Here is a 20,768-nt window from a genome sequence, read left to right on the forward strand (position 1 = left end):
ACCATAGGCCATCGTAGTATTTATAGTGGGAAAAGCCTGCCAGCCTAATTGGCATGGTCTGTGATGGAGCATATGCACTTTCCAGTAGGAGCCCATCTGACAGGACCTCTCACTGAGGACTACCCACATAGTCTCCATATGTGTGAGACAGACGGGCATGTATGCACGCTGTTCTTCAACTAATGAAGCCGAGTCTTATAAAGCCACCTATTAGCTGGTTTTGTCTAACACAGGACTCAAAGCAATTCCCATTACAGTGTGCAGACACATACTTAACCATTTACACTACGTACGATACGTCAACCACAAGGGACAAGACAGGAGCAAAAAAACCTCTATCGTTTACTGTGGCTTGTGACTGTCACTGTGTGTGCTATACTTGATAGCCATGACTGATACAACCTGAACTGATGATCTATATGAAAAATAGATTTTATGTACTATATCATTTCATGTTTTTTTTTTTTTAATATCTTTAGTAATTCATAACACATACTCTAAGAGGTGTACAGTCAGGGTTCGAGTTATGTGAGACCCAATGGTAGCCCCCATGAAGCCTGGGTCTTATTTAATTCTCGCAACTGGACTGTTCTGGTTGTCTTAGATATTTGACCTCTCATCCAAGAACTGATGAAGTCTGCTCATATGAAACCCAAGACGTCTTCTAAGAGAACCAGAACAGTCCAGTTTTTATTGATTCAATGCCCAGAGAATGAAATGACATGTAGTTACCATCCATTGTAAAAAAAAAATGACAGGACTGAAAAACCTGACAGTGACTTAAAAAAAACAAAAAAAGCAAGCCAGTCACGATTGAAGTAGTTACTTGAGTCGTGTGTACAGTAAAACATTCATAACAGTCCTGTATGTGACGTGGAAGTCGCCGGTGTCGTTGAGCCTGCTCCACCGGCTTTGGTGACCATTGCAAAGTCCCACCTATGTGGCTCAACAGATGTAACAATCGCTCCCTCCTTTCAACGCTGTGGACCCACACCCACACGAAAGTGGCGGGGTCTCCTCTTCCGTAGGGTTCATCGGACACCCGCCCGCTCCATGGGAGACCATCTGGTTCCCGTTGCACAAGTGTTTCTGGACGAGCCACCACAAAAAGTGCCACCTTTTCCCGTGCCGCAACATGACCATGTTGAAATTCCTTCCGGAATGGTGGCCGCAGCATGCGGATTGCCGCCACCTGCGGCGATCGTTCTCTGGAAAGGGTCTTCGATGTGATGCGCCCTTACGTTGTCAGCGGAATCATTGAGGGTTAACGCTAATGTCCATCCTTTCCAGCCAGGTGCAGTACAATGACTTTGGCTCTGAGATGCAACGTGGCTCCAGCCACCAGTGCTCCACCAGCGTGTTCCACTTCATTAGCAGCTCGAAACAAATGATGCAGGGTTCTTGGATTCCCTCCAATCGAAACATATGGACAACTCTCATTGCAGGGCTTTTTCACCTCACATCTTGGCTCGTCCCCCATTAACAGTGGTAATGTGTCTCTTGAGGTGTTTCCATCTTTGCGGCTTGGAGCAAAGAGTGAACCCAGTGTCCACCAGGGCTTTGCATAGTTTACCATCGATGTAGAAGTCAAGGTGCAGTCGATGTGCCTGACCTACACAACCCAGGCGCAGCTCTGATTTGGTGCGGGGGGTTGGACTTCTCGGTAGTGGTGCTGGAAAGTAGTGAGCAATGTGACTCGGTTCCCGCAGAGATGACAATGCTCCATAGACCACCGGCTGGTCTTCCATTCCCTGCTTTTTTGTCATTGCTGGGATGCGCTGGTGGCTTGGCAGGCCATACCCTCGTCATCGTCACTGCTCTTGTCCAACTTCGTTTGGTGCCCTTGGTGTCTCCGGTTGAAGGTGTCATTCATTTTAGTCACAATGTGTTTGACGCGCTCGGGTTCACTCAGTGCTCTCCCTAGGGTATTTGGGGTATGCAGGCGAATGTGCTCCCTGAGCCGATCTGATTGGAGATCCTGGATGAAGGTTTGCAGGGCCAATTCTTCTTGAGCCACAGAATCTTGGGTGCTGTACCCTTCCCGTGCATGAAGCTGAGGATCTGCACCCTAGGCACCAAAACTCTCATCTCCTCTTCATTGCTGATTGAACAGCATGTCCCTGGCATCATCGGCATCCGTAGGATGAACAAAACGCTGCCGCAGTGGTCCCTCTATAGCATGTCAGTCAACCCGCTCTTGTGGTCAGAGGTCCGTGAGGATTTGTTGGGCAACTTGAACTGCTGTCTCCTTGGCCAACCATCCATTAAACTGCTAATTGGACATGGGCAAGAGAAGTCTCCGTAGGTCCTGCTCTTTTGTAGTGAATACACCGTTAACGTGGCATCTCCAGCATCATGTATGGTGGCAATAAGGCACTGGGAAAGCCCATTGGGCATGTGTCCGTAGGGCACCCATGGGAGCTGGACCCACTCCTGTTTACAGAGGTTGCTCTTCGCCACCTTAACCATCCATCCATCCATCCATTTTCTGAGCCGCTTCTCCTCACTAGGGTCACGGTGTGCCGGAGCCTATCCCAGCTATCATCGGGCAGGAGGCGGTGTACACCCTGAACTAGTTGCCAGCCAATCGCAGGGCACATACAAACAAACAACCATTTGTACTCACATTCACACCTACGGGCAATTTAGAGTTCTTTTTTTTTAACCTAGCATGCATGTTTTTGGGATGTTAAGGAGGGGCGGCACGGTGAAAGACTTGTTAGAGCGTCTGCCTCACAGTTCTGAGGACCTGGGTTCAATCCTCGTCCCCGCCTGTTTGGAGTTTGCATGTTCTCCCCGTGCCTGCGTGGGTTTTCTCCGGGCACTCCGGTTTCCTCCCACATCCCAAAAACATGCACGTTAATTGAAAACTAAACTAAATTGCCCGTAGGTGTGAATGTAAGTGTGAATGGTTGTTTGTTTGTATGTGCCCTGCAATTGGCTGGCAACCATTCACACTTACACTCACACAATTTAGAGTCCGCAATTAACCTACCATGCATGTTTTTTGTGATCCGGGAGGAAACCAGAGTTCCTGCAGAAAACCCATGCAGGCATCGGGAGAACATGCAAGGTCGACACAGGCGAGGCCAGATTTGAATCCAGGTCCTCAGAACTGTGAGGCAAATGTGCTAACCAGTCGGTCACCGTTGAATGGATCCCTTTGTATGTTGTATAATGAAAATGTTGTCAACACCAGATCCCTCGAATTAATCCTTTATAGCTCACTGAACTGAGGTTTTGTGATTACAATAACAACATGCATCATGCATGACTTCGATTTGAACTCTGGAGGTTTGTGCAACTGTTCAACTGCATGCATTAGACATTTGTTTCAGACCATCCGGGTCAAATTCTCTCGGGCATTTGACTGAAATGTTCCACTGTATGTCAGCTTACATCAGTATAACACAAAAAGAGGAATATGGACAAGAAAGTGAAGGAATCCAGAGGAAGTGAAAAGCTGTGTGGTGCAAGTCTCAATTTAGCCTCCAGCTGGGCAGCTGAGAGCACTTGGTCAGTCATTTACATCTTGTCTAGTCTAGACATTTAAGGTTATTCATTCCCTAGGCCAATTCTCCCCACTCTGACAACATGCTCTTCCTAAATCACTCTTAATACACACCCATTACTAATGCTGTTACCCCAGTGGTTAGTCTTTTTCTGTACATTTTAATAGCTCGAAGCTGGCCAAATGCACTGCACGTTTTTGAGTGTTTTGGAGACTGCAGATGTTATATCATGCTTAATAAGCAATAACACACAGGCCCCCACCAAGCAATGTAATTCTACCCGAGGTGCATCTGTAATGATTGTACTAGCAGCAATCCCATGCTGGTGGAAGTGTTTCACAAAGTCACTCAAGTCATGCAGTGCCTCAGCTGCTTCAAAAACATGGAGCTCCTGGAAAGGGCAATCATGAACAATGGGGTATTTCCCCTGATGTTATTAATTAATATCTTGGATTTAATTGATTACTTTTTTTGGATATGGAAACTAAATGTTTACACCTACATTCCCATGTGACAGTCTTTTATCCTTGGCGCATTAATGTAGCATGCTAATCGCGATTGACTCATCTAATATTCATCCGAGGTGTTAACATAATGACTGTTTACGTTGGAGTGGATTTGTGACCAAGAACAAACTAAAAACAAAATGATGAATCACATCCATCCATTTTCTGAGCCGCTTCTCCTCACTAGGGTCGCGGCCGTGCTGGAGCCTATCCCAGCCGTCATCGGGCAGGAGGGAGGGTACACCCTGAACTGGTTGCCAGACAATCGCAGGGCACATACAAACAAACAACCATTCGCACTCACAGTCACACCTACGGGGAATTTAGAGTCTCCAATTTATGCATGTTTTTGGGATGTGGGAGGAAACCGGAGTGCCCAGAGAAAACCCACGCAGGCACGGGGAGAACATGCAAACTCCACACAGTCGGGGATTGAACCCAGGTCCTCAGAACTGTGAGGCTGACGCTCTAACCAGTCGTCCACCGTGCCGCATGATGACTCACATTGTCATAAAATGTATGATGCTACTGTATTTAGTAAAAAATAGATCTCAAAGAGAGAACGTGGGTACTTAAAGATAAGATAATAATAAGTAATAATAATTTATAATATAATTTAAACGCGTGTTGCTGGCAGAAAACACTGATAGGCTTTGTACATCAGTCAGGAAAACAGTGAAATTCATTAATATGCATTACATGACTAACAGTCTATGCAACATATGTTAAATTGGTGCTGAAAGGCTGTGATTATATGATCTAATAAATCTAACCTCTCTTTTGGACAATACAGTATGGTCAATTTTGGGGACCTTTACTGCCTCAATGATTGCGCACAAAACTGACATTGTTCAATTATTAATTACATCTTTAAATATCTATATGAGTGTATAGTTATTAAAATAACATCAATATACCAAGTGACTTATTAGTTCAACAACTGAACTACTGTATCATCAAGCGAACACTTGCTTTGTCTGATCAGTCATTTACACTTTTAACATTTAGAAGTCCTGTTTCATCTTTAATTGTATGTGATTGTGTCTTTTAGGAGTTCTTGGTCATTATGAAGTAGGAACATATGAAGTTGAATGAAAATAAAGCTTATAATCTTAGAACACTACTAAGACTGATTTCTGCCTCTGGCAATCAACATTTTCAGCCCCTCTCTAAGCCAGAGTCCATTCTGCCGATGACCATATTTTGGGCCATGTCGACAGCTTCACAAACTCATCATTCTTTTTTTGTTTTTTTATAGTGCCGAGATTAAATCTTATAACAGAGCAATGACTCGATGCAATCTTTTGCTGCGGTGTGTATTAATACTGCATGTCTTCCCTGTGATGTATGATTAATAATTTTAATACTGTTTTTTCCACACAGTGAAAATGAAATATGTACAGATTTTTTTGTGTCTACTTTTGTACCAACAGAGTAATTTTATAGTATATACTACACTATAACAGACAATTTAATACACTGCAACTCCGGTCTTCGTATGCCCCAGTTTTCGTAAAATTGACATAAGTTATGTTTATTGATGGCAATGTATCCTGTTTTGCAGGTGATTTTGATGCTGACCAAATTATTTGACTTCAACCTCAACAGTGTTACTGAGAGCTCACTATGGAGGTAAGTTTATGATACTACATTTGTTAATGATATTTCAAGGAAGAGCCAGTCATTTTTTATCTGGACAGCAAATTTTGATATATTTTTAGTCAGTCTTTTGACTAAAACTATATCAAATTGTTTTTGTTTTAGTCTAGTTTTAGTTGGCAAAATACCATTAGATTGTAGATGATAAAAACTGCAGCAGGTTTAGTTCACTAAAATAAGATATTTGTAAATGGTAATACATATGTAAACTTTAACTCGCATTGCTGAAAGTCATCATGTTCACCTAGATCAGTGGTCCTCATAGAGTGGTAAAGGTACCACCAGTGATACACGGGTTCCGTTGAGTGGTACATCAAAGAATCACTGAATTAAATGTTCAAAATGCGTAATGTCACAGTGGTTAAAGGTTTTATTGCCGCACATATGTCAAATTAAATCAGTTGCATGTAACTTAAGTTCAATTAATTTGCAATTAATATTTTAGAACTGTTTTCAAATATTTATCTAAGTGCAATTTTAAATACACTTTTGTGTGCAATACATTTCAATCGTATCATTTAAATACAGATTATTTTTCTATGTTCAAGCATAGTGTTAATATTCACACCGTGCATAATGTTACTCTGTTTTAAATTATTAAATACAGCTTTTAGAACTACAACTCCTGTCATGTTTTTGATGAACTCTTTGGTCTCGTACACTTCAGTTTTTTATTGTTGGTCATAATGGTGTTAGTTGGAGAGCCAAGTATTTTTCCTTGTTGCACTTGGTGTAAAATGTTTGCATAGTCTGTGTAGTGACTGACCCAGTTGCCACAACCTCCCCCACAACCTGATAAACTGCATTCTTCCAAGCAACCCTGCTGTTTAGGAGAGCCACTAGAAGACGCCTACTGGACCTTAACCTAATTAGCAGCTTCCCGTCAAATCTGGATTCACGTCTTCAAAAAGACTCCTTCTTTTGAACAAGATTGCGGGCCCAACCGGCCGAAATTACTTTCCTCTGCATGGTGTCCGGCCTCTCCCTTAGAGAAATGGGTGAAAAGCTCGGACATCCGGGGGGGGCTCAGAATGGAGCTCTGCATCAAGAGGAGCCATATGAGGTGGCATCAGTTTAGGATGCCTTCTGGACACCTACCTGGTGAGGTTTTCACCCACGACACACTGGATAGACTGTCTCTCAGCTAGCCTGGGATCATCTCGTGATCCCACCTGGGAGCGCTGGGGAGGGGGAAGTCTTTGCTTCTCTGCTTCGTTTGCTGCCCCTATGACCTAACCCGATGGATGGATGGATTGATTGATTGATGGATGCATGGATGAATACAAATAAAGGCAAATAAAGTTGATAAACATTTTTAAAAAACCTTCCCCAAGTCACTATTTATTTGGGCTGTAACAGTTCACAGAAGTCATGCCTCGGAATGTTCCTTGGTTTTGGGGTCACAGTTTGGTACAGATAAAATCAGCTCTTCAAATTTACCCAACAAGTCTACATGATTGAGTGCCATTGCTTTCTGTGATACTAAATTTAAGATATGGGCAAAGCATCCAATTTGTTGACCAACTTCTGACAGCATATTCAATGTTTCTTGCATTATCTGTGGTCACTGCAATGGTCCTGGGCTTTTCCATTTTAAACTCTGCTACTGCCCTAAGCAAGATGGGTGCTAGTGTGCTGTTCATACACATGGCGTGTTAATGGGACAGGATTTATTATTGCCCACTCCGTGTTTATAAAGTGTGCAGTCACTGTGAGATAGCTGTCATTAGCACGGGAAGTGCATCCATCTGTTGTTCGTGCCTCAGCGAGTGCAGTGGACAACTCCTGTTCAACAACTGCCCGTTTGCGCCTGTAAACGGAAGGAACCACCGAGGCGCTCGAGTGCTTTTAAGAAATACTTGAATCCTCTATGACTGCATATGAACACATCGCTGTTGAAATTTAAATGTGAATAACGGGTAATTTCTTTAGCACTGTCTGCTTTTAGCTCTATTGGCAGCGGGGATAAGTTGTTGAACTTTTTTTCTTTTTTTTTTTGCCTCGCTCCAGTGATCGGCATGTCTGAATGATGCTGTTTAACATGCAGTAAGCATGTTGGACGTGTTACCATGCATGGATTCTAATAAAGAGAAAAGGATTAACTACAATAGACAAAACAAAGCAACCACAAGAAAAACACATAAACCTGTATATAGCCTACATATATCTATAAATAAAAAAATAAAATGAATGCGGTCCCATATAATAATAATAAATAATAACTAATAATAATTGGCCGCATGGTGGTTGACTGGTTAGCACGTCTACCTCGTAGTTCTGATGACCCAGGTTCAAATCCCACCACGCCTGTGTGGATTTTGCATGTTCTCCCTGTACCTATTTGTTTTTTTTCTGGGTACATCGGTTTCCTCCCACATCCCAAACACATGCATGGTAGGTTAAGTGAAAACTCTAAATTGCCCGTTGCATGAAATATTTAATTTGAATTATTATATTTTCTTCAGGCCGGCACGGTGTTCGACTGGTTAGCACATCTGCCTCACAGTTCTGGGTTTCAGATCCCGGCCCCGCCTGTGTGGAGTTTGCATCTTCTCCCCGTGCCTGGGTGGGTTTTCTCCGGGCACTCCGGATTACTCCCACATCCCCAAAACATATGTAGTAGGTTGATTGAAGACTCTAAATAGCCCGTAGGTGTGAATGTGAGTGCAACAGGTTGTCTGTTTCTATGTGTCCTGCGATTGGCTGGCAATCGGTTCAGGGTGTACCTCCCGCCCGAAGATAGCTGGGATAGGCTCCAGCAGCCCACGACCCGAGTGAGGATAAGCGGTCAAGAAAATGGATGGATGGATGGATATTGTCTGATATTGAGATCCCAATCACATTACTTGATATGAATTTCATTGACTTCCATTTCACAAGATTATAGCTGAGTCACAGTTCAACCCCACACATCTGTGAACAGTAAATAAAAGGTCACGAGCAAGGCAGATAACTTTTAATCAGGATCATTGTCCCTATCATTTATCATTTATTGCACCGTTCTTCATCTTGGAATCTGACGTCTTTGGCCCGTTTTATTGGTTAACTGTGAAAGTTACAGTGACACCGTAAATAAGTCACTAGTCTTTGAATCAAATGGCTCTTTTCCAGAAGCCTCTGAGGAGCAGATCAATAACCTGGTCACTCTTCCATTGAACAGTGTGTTGATGATTTTGCTTTTGATGAATGATTATGGAGTCATCCAGGATAGCGCACCCTGAGGAAATAGAATCCTCATCATGGAAACCAGGCATTAATAAACACAAAGGTGTACTAAATTTGCAAGCATAGTATCAAAATGTCTCTTTTGTGTTTGGAGGAACTCTAGAGTAAAACAGACAGATCCCTTGAATACATTTATTTACATTATATACATTAATTTATTTATTCTGGATTCAAGTTTGATATGAATGTTTATGCTAATGACTGCTACTTTTGAAGTCACCCAAGGACTATGACATCTTTGATGCATTTTAAAGATATTTACATATTGCTTATAAACATCCATTGTCAATTACGAGGACTGGTTGAATCTCAGGCTTTTAAAAACTTCAGTAGTTACAAGTGGACTGTGCTTCTGAAAAAGCCCAACAGCTGTAATAGCTGAACGCTGAATTCATCGTAAAGACTGTACTTATACAGACCAAAATATACAATCAAATTCAAAATTCAAATCTCTTATAGGACCTACAGTATTGCATCCCAATGGCCTATATTTCACGAACAAGTTCTCTTTTTGTATTTTTTCCTCAAGAAAATGAAACTGGAAGTCATTTCCAATAATATCAATACTTTTTGGAGCAATCGGTAAATAACTAATTGCCCAAGGAATGGCCCTTTTGGATTGCCAAAATCGATAGGCTGCCATATCTTGGTGGTAATGGAGGTCGAGACAAAATTCGTTGGTCTGGACAAAGGAATATACTATACTATGAAGTGGCAGTAATTTCTCATATTGTATATGTTGTAGCAGGTGGGTGAAATCCCCCCACCTATAAAATGACAGCTTTTCATGAAAAAAACAAAAAACAACACAATCTTGCTTCAGTTTCCAAACAGCACTTTGATCAAGTTAATATTATACCTTAAAATGCTGTCATACACCGTTGCACACTCGCATAAACACAACAGCAACCCAAAATTATGTTCAATCACTTCAATTGCCTGCTTTAATATGTAATTTTTTTTTATTCGCTAATTTATTACAGTGTCATTGATTAAAATGGTACGAACACAACGCCAGCCACCTCTGCCAATCACAGTCTGCTGCGGTGGCATGATCCCACCACGATACAACAAGGCTTTAAAAACACACGCCGGTGTCACATCTTTCCAAACTCTTTTACAAAGGCAAGCGATGCAGTTAATATAACACTGAGCTGATAAAACCCCTGTGTTTCGGGGGGAATTAATGTGCTTGCACTTAAAGTACCTCATGCACTATGTCTTCCTTCTGCAAAAATGCATTACAGCGATCAATTTTAACAAAACAAGCCTACTCGAATGCATCTGTCCTTACTATTTTCACTCATTATTGTCAACAAAAATATCCAGACTTTCAATATAGACAACAATTACACCGCAAAAAACATCATGAAATATCCTTATCGTCTGCTGCCGACGTCACAGGCTGACGTGTCATTTTCGACCAAAATATGGGTGTCACAAGTGGATTAAGACTGGACCCAAGAGCAGGCGGAGGCTGAGAGGTTGTGATGAAAAGTTTATTGAAAAAGGGGAATGGAGATGTCCTTGAGATGTCCTGGCGGGTTGTTGAGGCAGAGAAAATGTGGCAGGCGGTGACGAGGGCAGGCGGCTGGCTTGGCGGCGTAGTGGCAGAAATCCACTTGGCGAGGAACACGGAGGGAAAACTGAGGACAAGGAGAAACACGGAGGTCAGAAAGATGATGAGGAATTACATAGTTTACTTGGTAACTAGGGAGCCGTGGTACCGCAGGAGAAGCTTCAATACTCTGGTTAGAGTTTCTGGGATAAGAGCGCAGGTGGAGACAGGCTTGAGTAGTGACACATGGAATCTAGGATGATTTTTTAGAGACTACGGAAGTTTCAGTTGGACAGACGTGGGATTGATAATTCTTTAGGGAAAGGACCAATGAAGCGTGGAGTGAGTTTGCGGGATTCCGTCTGGAGTGGGAGGTCATGGGAAGAAAGCCAAACGGACTGACCCACCTTGTACTCAGGCGTAGGAGAGCGATGAAGTTCCGTGAGCCATTTCTTTCTTTCTGCTGACCGGGTTAAGGCCACCCGGACATCTTTCCACACGGCTTGGACTTTTTTTTTTACTTGAACGGGGACATACCGGTCGTGGAGCTGGTGAGGGAGTTGTGGACATATTCAATCCACGGGAGGAATGAGCTCCAGGAGGAGGGGTTACGTGTGGCAACACAGCGGAGGGCCGATTCCAGGGACTGATTCGCCCGCTCCGTCTGGCCGTTGGTCTGTGGATGATATCCCAAACACAAGCTGGCTGCTGCGCCCACCGCTTTACAGAATTCCTTACAAACAAGGGAGGAGAACTGAGGTCTTTGGTCAGAGACGATATCGATGGGGATTCCGATATCACCGACTTGTTGATCGCAGGTATCATCCGGCCCTCCTCTTCACCTGTGGGGGCAGGCTTCTTTTTTGTGGCCAAAAAAGACAAGACCCTCCGTCCATGTGTGGACTATTGTGGCCTTAACGACATCACCATCAAGAACAAATACCCTTTGCCCTTGATTGACCCTTTGCCTTTCCCCCCCTTCATGGGGCAACAATTTTCTTCAAGTTGGATCTTCGCCAAGCCTACCACCTTGTCCGCATATTCAATGACGTCCTGCGGGACATGATCGGAAAACGTGTTTTTGTGTATCTGGATGACATCCTGATTTTCGCAGATCACAAACGACATGTTCACCAAGTACTTCAGAGACTCCTTGAGAACAAGCTCTTCGTCGAAGCAGAAAAATGTGAGTTCCATGTGTCAAAGACCACCTTTCTGGGCTACATCATTGCTGAGGAGCAGCTTCAGATTAACCCAACCGAGGTAGCCGCAGTCACCAAGTGGCCAACGCCATCCACACGAAAGGAGGTGCAATGGTTCCTTGGCTTTGCCAACTTTTATCGACGGCTCATTCGGAACTACAGTCAGGTTGCAGCACCCCTCACTGCCCTCACATCAACCTTAACATCTTTCCATTGGTCTCATAAGGCTGACCTGGCCTTCTGTGAGCTAAAGAAACTTTTTTCCTCGGCTCCTATCCTCGTCCATCCGAATCCACATAGGCAGTTCATTGTGGAGGTCGATGCATCGGAGGCGGGGGTGCTATCTCAGCGATCCCTGGACGATAGTAAGGTCGACCCTTGTACCTTAGTTTCTCGCAGGTTGTCTGTTGGATTTATCTCACCAAACATTATAATGAATAAACACAAAAGGAATGAAGACGTTGGTCATTTTACTCATGAGGAGGGCGCATGGGAGATTGTTCAGGTTACAGCCTCTCAACACGCTCTAAACAATCTCCCCCGTCGCTCCTACATTTATTTGAAAATAGGAGAGTTCTACAAGACATAATATTCTAAGCATTAAGACACAACACAAAACATAGGACCAGACGACACCTGTCCCGTCCCCGACCACATCCGATCACGTCCTTGGTCAAGGCGCCCTTCCATCAAATGTTGCTGAGTCATCTTCTTGAAGGCGAGACATCTTTCTATCTAAATATTGTCCATAATTCTAATGCAGGCTACTAATGCAAAATACTAATGCAAGCTAAGCAAATAAATGATAACTACTAAGATATATCTAACATTTCCCTCCTGTTTATCATGTATTTGCACAAATTCTCATATCATCTTACAGTCACTTCATTTTGATTTTTAACTGTAGAATCATTTTTATGAAACAAATACATTTACACCCAGAGTAGATTTGTCATACATGAATGTTATAGTTTAAACATCGTAATCATCTGGATCAGGAAACAAATCAGTTAAAGCATAATCATCATCATCATCATTATCTTTATTATCAAACAGTAATGGATACATTAGCTCCATACGGTTCTCCATGGGGGTTATGGCTGTGGTGATTAATCTACTGATTAAAGCTCGAATGCATGGGATACAACAACATCCACAAAATGTCAGAATGGCTGCAAAAACAGCAATTGATATCAATATTGGTGAAATTAGGGTTTTATATTTACCAAAAACGTCCATCCAGCTGTCCCACAAAGAAGTGTCCACCCCAGAGTGGCTCTTCATCTTGTGATTGAGGGTCCGTAGACCATCGATGGCTCTGGTCAAGCTGCCATCCGCAGCAGTATTGTTTGGAATGTATGTACAACATTGTTCTCCAAACATACCACAAACACCTCCCTCTCTTGCGAGGAGCATGTCGACAGCTATGCGATTCTGGAACGTCATTAAAGAGGTAGCCTTGAGCTGCTCATGTACAGCTTCCAACCCACTCTGAGTCCAATTTCCTAATCTCTGTACATTGAAGTGGATGTAGTTTATCCTATCAACATTTTTATTAATCGTACACCACCAGCATATGAAAGACTCAAATCCTCCTGCAACTTGGTCAGCCAATTTGTATTGATTTGGAACCCCACGAGGAACACCTATGGCGTCGATGTACGTCGGATTATTTTGCCCCTGCCAGGACAAATCTCTTTTTTGTCTATGTTCTAGATCAGACAAAAACATTGGTGCCCTTTTCATTAAATCTTGAACAGGGATAGGGTATACTGACACATGCAATATCAAAGTGACAATAGCACACAATCCAGATATATCTTTAGGTAATCTATCAAACAGTCTATCATCTCCGCACCACCACCAGATGTCGCTCCGTGACACTGGCATAAAATTTGGTCCGACTTTTAAGGTTACTTTACACTGTGTGTCATTCAGTGGTCCTAATTTTTTGCCTTTACTAATCATGTTTATACAAGTGAAATTATTTGGTGCTACTAGAGTAGAAAACATCGGTTTATTTTTATCTGCTTCTGTTACGGGATATATACGATCCCATGATTTACATCCCTTAGTTGGTACAGTAGCGTTCATTAATGGAATAATACAATTTTGTGATAATTGTGCCGGAACTATTCGCAACAAAGGCCTTGGACCCATGCAAACCACACAATCTTTTTTTGCTACATTTGCTGCTTGTTCCACCAATAGTAACCAATTGTTATTTTGTCCTGAAACTCCTGTGACTACAAGGAACCAATCATCAGTAGTTATTTTGTTAACCATTAACATGTGTCCACCTTTCTTTGAAGTTTTTAATGGCATTTCTGGTTTAACGCGGTTCCCATAACACAATGCTACTTGGAAGTGGGGATCTTTTCCCGCAGTATATGCCCACAAACTCACCATCAAACACATTGGGTGACTCGACTTGTATGTCAATATTAAATTATGGGTCGTTTTGCTTAAGTTAAACTTCTTTCTATGTTCTTTTGCTGCTTTTAATGACCAATTGGACCAATCATAACCTGTTTCACCAATGAGGTATTCCCATCCAAAGCCTATAGATGCATACCAGTCATATTTATCTCCCCAATTCTGCCCATTCTCTTGAGCTTCATTGGTGAGAGCCGCATATGGAATTATGATTAAAGTATCTTGATTTCGGGGGGCACAAAATATTAAACTGTTTTGCCGCATTTGGAGGTCATGCCCACAGTTCTGATCATCAACTGTACTCCTTTTGGTACGAGTTAATGCTTCCAAATTTTTTATTATTGGGTTGGTCATATTGGTCCAGTTGGTAGGTGATTTCCTATCTAAAAAATGCGTTGTATCGTTTAGTGTGGGACTTCCCACGTACCACATAAACAAAACCAACACTATAGTAACCAAAGTTGCTGCGTAACAGCTTATCGAATCTCGTAACCAACGTGGGTGTGCCATTCTGCTGAGTTCTCACTAAACGGGTTGGTGTCTTTTTTCTTCACTGACCAGCAAGCGTTTTCAGAATCTACACATCTGCTCCCGCTCCGTTATCAGACTTTTGCTCACCTTCCCTATTTGAGTACTCAGCTGAAATGACCCTTTTACAGTGTGTTAAATGAACCCACGTATTTCTTTCTGCTATTTTTAGGGCTGTTGGAGTTGTCAATAATACTTGATACGGTCCTTCCCACTTCGGTGAATGCCAGTGCTTCTTTTTGATGCTTCGAATTAGGACCCAGTCTCCCGGTCCAACCAACTTGGTTTCCTGCTGGGAAACATGTTTACTTTCAGCAGATACTTTTAAATCATTTTGTTTCTCTAACAACTTTCTCATGTAATCAGCTAAGTTTGTTTCGTCATCAAGTTCCCATTTTTGTTTAAACAACGGAAGTCTATAAGGTCTTCCAAACAATGTTTCGTAAGGTGTTAAACCTGTGGTACTTGTAATGTTGATGTACATTTTAACGAGGTCCAGACACTGTGTCCATGACCTTCCTGTCTCTTCCATACATTTTTTCAATCTATTTTTTATTGTCCCATTCATTCTTTCCACGAGACCTGCACTCTGAGGGTGGTAAGCACAATGGTTTTTCAAATTAATGTGGAACATGGTTCCTATTTTTTTGATTATTTGATTTACAAAATGAGTCCCATTATCGCTGTGAATGGTTTCAGGTATGCCATATCTTGGAATGATGTCTTTACATAGTGCTTTTGCCACCGTCAGAGCATCAGGTGATTTTGTTGGGAATAATTCGATCCATTTAGAAAATGCATCTATGATAACCAAACAGTATTTCTTTCCTTCACTTTGATTTAATTCTATATAATCCATGTGAATGCGTTGGAAGGGGTATGTAGGCACTGGAAATTGACCTCTAGTAGGTCGTAATTGCCCTTGAGTCTCAGGCGGAAAAAAATATGAGATTGGAGACAGGGAACTCTTGGCGGAGAAGATGGCTTTGGAGGAATGGCTTTGGAGGAATGGCGGATTTCCTGGAAGGCGCCGAACACCCATTCATTGTGTCGAACAACTACAAGAATTTGGAATACATCGACTCTGCTAAGAGGCTGAGTTCCCGTCAAGCCAGGGGGGCATTATTTTATGACCGGTTCACCTTTACCTTGTCCTACCGCCCAGGGCCCAGAACACCAAGCCGTATGCCCTGTCCTGCCAGTTCGCCTCGGAGAGTGTCAAGAATGATCCGGATCCCATCTTGTCTCTCCGTTGCTTTATGGGCTCAATAACATTAGAAATAGAAACGCTGGAAAAGGAGGCCCAGGAAGAACAATCTGATCCTGGTGGGGGTCCCCGGAACTCCCTGTTTGTCCCTGATTTGGTCCGCTCCCAGGTGCTCCAGTGGAACCAGTCATCACGACTTACCTGTCACACTGGGATCAGAATCAGAATCAGAATCATCTTTATTTGCCAAGTATGTCCAAAACACACAAGGAATTTGTCTCCGGTAGTTGGAGCCGCTCTAGTACAACAAACAGTCAATTTACAGAACACTTTGGGGACATAAAGACATTGACAAAAAACAATTGTGCAAAAAGATGCAGAGTCCTCTAGCACTTAGAGCAGTTCGAACGACTAATATTGCAATCGTCCGGTGCAATGACCATTGTGCAAAAGAGAGCGCGTTACCGAGGCGGCCACACTGGTAGGCGCCATCTTGGAAGGCGCCATCCGCTGAACGTTGGCCTTACTCCATCAATGCTTCTGGTGGCCCACAATGGAAGACTACACCCGGTCCTTTGTCTCTGCATGCACGGTATGTGCTCAAAATAAGACATCCTCTAAACCAAGATCTGGTCTACTTCATCCGCTTCCCATTCCTAGATGCCCTTGGTCGCACATCGCCCTGGACTTTCTTTGTGGCCTTCCCCCGTCAAATGGAAAAACCGTCATTCTCACTGTGATGGACAGGTTTTCTAAAGCAGCACACTTCCTAGCACTTCCCAAGCTCCCATCTGACAAAGAAACCGCCGACCTGTTGGTCCAGCACATTTTCTGCCAGAATGGCGTCCCTTCTGACATAGTCTCTGACAGGGGCCCCCAATTCACCTTGCAGGTTTGGAGAGTATTTTGCACAGCACTTGGTATTGGTGTTAGTCTATCCTCTGGTTACCATCCTCAGACCAACGGGCAATGTAAGCGCACCAACCAACAGCTGGAGACGGCGCTCTGTTGCATGTCCCAGTCGCATCCCACCTCGTGGAGCACCCACCTTGCCTGGGTTGAGTATGCCCACAATTCACTGCCTAGCACCTCCTTGGCCATGTCCCCTTTTCAACGCTCCTTAGGCTACCAACCACCGCTGTTCCCGTCACAGGAGGATGAGCTTGCAGTTCCTTCGGTGCAGGCCCACATACGCCGGTGCGCCAAGGTCTCGAAACAAACCCGTGCTACCTTTCTCCGGTCCTCTGCCAAGTCTCAGGTACATGCCAGCCATCACCTTCGTTGTCCCCTATGAGATTGTGGCTGTGGTAAAGCCATGGGCAGTGTGTCTTAAGCTCCTTGCCACTCTCCGTGTTCACCCCACCTTCCATGTTTCCCAGATAAAGCCGGCTTCTTCCAGTCCTCTGTCCCCCCTGTGCTACATCCTCCTCCCCCTCCCCGGTGATCGGGGAACATCCCGCCTGGGCTGTGAACAGGCTCCTGGATGTGCGTCGCCGGGGTTGTGGCCTCCAGTACAAGGTCGACTTGAAGGGCTATGGTCCCGAGGAGCAAAGTCAGGTCCCTTCACGGCTGATCTTGAGCAAGTCGTTGGTCCAAGACTTCCATCGTGCCCACCCCGGTTGCTTGGCTCGTCCACCGGGTGGCGCCCGTGGAAGGGGCGGGGATACTGTCAGGGCTGCTGTTTCAGCATCCTGAGTCCAGCCCCTGTGTGTGTGTGGGTGTGTCATGAGTGCCTTGCAGGTTTTTTTTTTATCAACCCTCTATGCCGAGTTCGTAACTTAGCCACACTATGCGCCTTTGCTTCCTGAAGACCTTAAATCTCTAACCCATGCTTGCTCTTTGTCCCCAGTCAGCCATCTGCCTATGCTCTCTGCAAACCTGCGCTCGCCTCCTGCTGCCCACTGACATCCCGGATTCCTACTAGAAATCCGGGATGTATTCCTACCAGACTGCACCTTCTTAGAACCCTGGATCTAGCTCTCGGAGTCCATTTTTGTTTGCTTCCGACCAAGCGGTCCAACAATAAACATTTGTTCACGAACTGCCCTTTCTCTCGTCTCTGCATCTGGGTCCAACTCGCAACCTGAATCCTGACATTACCAAGCTCTGGATCAGTGGTCCCCAACGTTTTATTGCGCCACAGGCCAGTTTCACATAGACATACAGCATTTTTACGGACAGATATAGAAATAAATAATGCATCCATTTTCTGAGCCGCTTCTCCTCACTCGGGTCGCGGGCGTGCTGGAGCCTATCCCAGCTGTCATCGGGCAGGAGGCGGGGTACACCCTGAACTGGTTGGAAATAAATTATAATTAATAATGAAAAAAAGATTAAATATTTGACTCACCATCAAGCCATTACAATGAATGTCGTTGTTTTAGTTAGTGGGAGTCCTGTGCTTGTTTCTCTTCAATGAGCCTGTCCCATTTTGTGGTAATATTTTTTATTTCAAAAAACTCCAAAGACGTCTTTAAATTCTGGCCATCACCATGTTTGAAGCAGAGTCACCCGTTGCTGTTGTCGGTAAGCACTGTAAAAAAACAGTGAAACAAAAGTCTGCTCGATCAGCAAATATCATCTGCCAATAAAAATTGGCTGTAATAGCTGACTTACATTGCCTCTTTATTAACTCAATTACATATTTTTGGTTTAGTCTCTGCACAGCCACGGTGGTTGGGGACCCCTGCACTAGATTATTAAAATCAATTAGCTTTATACTTTAATAAGCACCAGTAACGCAGGTGGATGATTGTTCCGACCGGAGAGATGAGCCATCAAGTCAATTTATACTGTAGGTGTATCCCAAAAGAAATAAAATAGCAAGCAAGTCTGTTTTATAATTTGGTAGTATGTTTGTTTTTGTAGTATATTTGGTGTATATTGTAACTCCATTCAAAATTTAAGTTCAGTATGATTCACTTTTGTGGCATGGTGGACAACTGGTTAGCACATCTGCCTCACAGTTGTGAGGACCAGGGTTCAAATCCCGGCCCCGCCTGTGTGGAGTTTGCATGCTCTCCCCATGCCTGCGTGGGTTTTCTCCGGGCACTCCGGTTTCCTCCCACATCCCAAAAACATGTATGGTAGGTTGATTAAAGACTCTAAATTGTCCGTAAGCGTGAATGTGAGTGCGAATGGTCGTTTGTTTATATGTGCTGTGCGATTAGCTGGCGACCAGTTCAGAGCTGGGATAGACTCCAGCACGCCGGCGACCCTAGTGAGGAAAATGGATGGCTGGATGATTCACCTTCTGGGGGCGTTTGACTTACTACAGCCTCCAATGGCATGAGAAGAAAAGGGATTAAGTCCTTCCATCCATCAATTTTCATCCGCTTAACCGAGGTCGGGTTGCGGGGGCAGTAGCTTTCGCAGGGAGGCCCAGGCTCTCCTCTCCCCAGCCACTTCCTCCAGCTCTTCCGGGGGGTCCCGAGGCGTTCCCAGGCCAGCCGAGAGACGTAGTCTCTCCAGCGTCTCCTGGGTCGTCCTCAGGGCCTCCTCCCAGTGGGACGTTCCCAGAACATCTCACCAGGGAGGCGTCCAAGAGGCATCCTAATCAGATGCACGAGCCACCTCATTTGGCTCCTCTCAATGTGAAGGAGCAGCGGCTCTACTCTGAGCTACTACTCTATGCTTCCCGGATGACCGAGCTTCTCACCCTATCTCTAAGGGAGAGCCCGGACACACTACGGAGGAAACTCATTTCGGCCGCTTGTATCTGGGATCATAGGTGAGGGTACAAATGTAGATTGACCGGTAAATTGAGAGCTTCGCCTTTTGGCTTAGCTCCTTCTTCACCACAATGGCGGTGAAGAAGGAGGAGGATACACATATATGTATATATACATATATGTGTATATATGTATATATACATATATAAACATATACAATACAAAGTCCACATCACTACAGACGCCGCACCGATCCGCCTGTCGATCTCCCATTCCTTTCTTCCCTCACTCGTGAACAAGACACCAAGATACTTGAACTCCTCCACTTGGTGCAGGATCTCATCCCCAACCTGGAGAGGGCACTCTACCCTTTTCCAACTGAGGACCATAGTCTCAGATTTAGAGGTGCTGATTCTCATTCCACCCACTTCACACTCAGCTGTGAACTGCTCCAGTGAGACTTGGAGGTCACAGGTTAACGAAGCCAACAGAACCACATCATCTGCAAGAAGCAAAGATGCAATACTGAGACCACGAAACCGGACCCACTCTATGCCTCGGATGTTCCAAGAAATTCTGTCCATAAAAGTTGTGAAAAGAATCGGTGACAAAGAGCAGCCTTGGCGGAGTCCAACCCTCACCTGAAACGAGTCATACTGCCAGCAATTCGGACCGAACTCTGACACTGGTCGCACAGGGACCGAACAGCCTGTATCAGGGGGTTCGGTACCCCATACTCCCGAAGTTTGAACGCCTTCTCCAAGTCAACAAAACACATCTAGACTGGTTGAGCGAACTCCCATGCACCCTCAAGGACCCTGCCGAGGGTGTAGAGCTGGTCCACTTTTCCACGGCCAGGACGAAAACCACACTGTTCCTCCTGAATCTGAGATTCGACTTCCCGACAGACCCTCCTCTCCAACACCCCTGAATAAACCTTACCAGGGAGGCTGAGGAGTGTGATCCCCCTGTAGTTGGAACACACCCTCCAGTCCCCCTTCTAAAAAAGGGGGACCTCCACCCCAGTCTGCCAATCCAGAGGCAGTCCCCGAGGAGAGAAAGAGAGAGTGAGAGAGAGAGAGAGAGAGAGAGATTAAGTCGACGGGAAAATACGTGCAAGGCCAGGTTTGACAGGGAATGGCCATATTTTAGGGTTGCTCCACCCAGAGCGCATGAGGCATGAAGTTGTGTAAATGGAAGAATATGGCCCTAACTGAATCGTGAACAGTATAAAAGATTATCTAAACCCACTTCTGGCAGCAAA

At 44.3% G+C, this 20,768-nt stretch overlaps 1 protein-coding gene across 3 annotated transcripts in view; it reads left to right on the top strand.

The window, feature by feature from the left end:
- Positions 1-20,768, top strand: part of LOC133403790 (VPS10 domain-containing receptor SorCS1) — a 250,256-nt gene that overhangs the window by 122,289 nt on the left and 107,199 nt on the right. For all 3 annotated transcript variants that reach the window (XM_061679044.1, XM_061679045.1, XM_061679046.1), the window contains exon 2: positions 5,583-5,650. In XM_061679044.1, the coding sequence (XP_061535028.1) occupies positions 5,583-5,650 (68 nt within the window). The remainder of the gene's footprint in view (positions 1-5,582; positions 5,651-20,768) is intronic.

The sequence above is a fragment of the Phycodurus eques genome, chromosome 6 (genome assembly GCF_024500275.1).
Source record: "Phycodurus eques isolate BA_2022a chromosome 6, UOR_Pequ_1.1, whole genome shotgun sequence".
NCBI classification, from domain to species: Eukaryota; Metazoa; Chordata; class Actinopteri; order Syngnathiformes; family Syngnathidae; genus Phycodurus; species Phycodurus eques.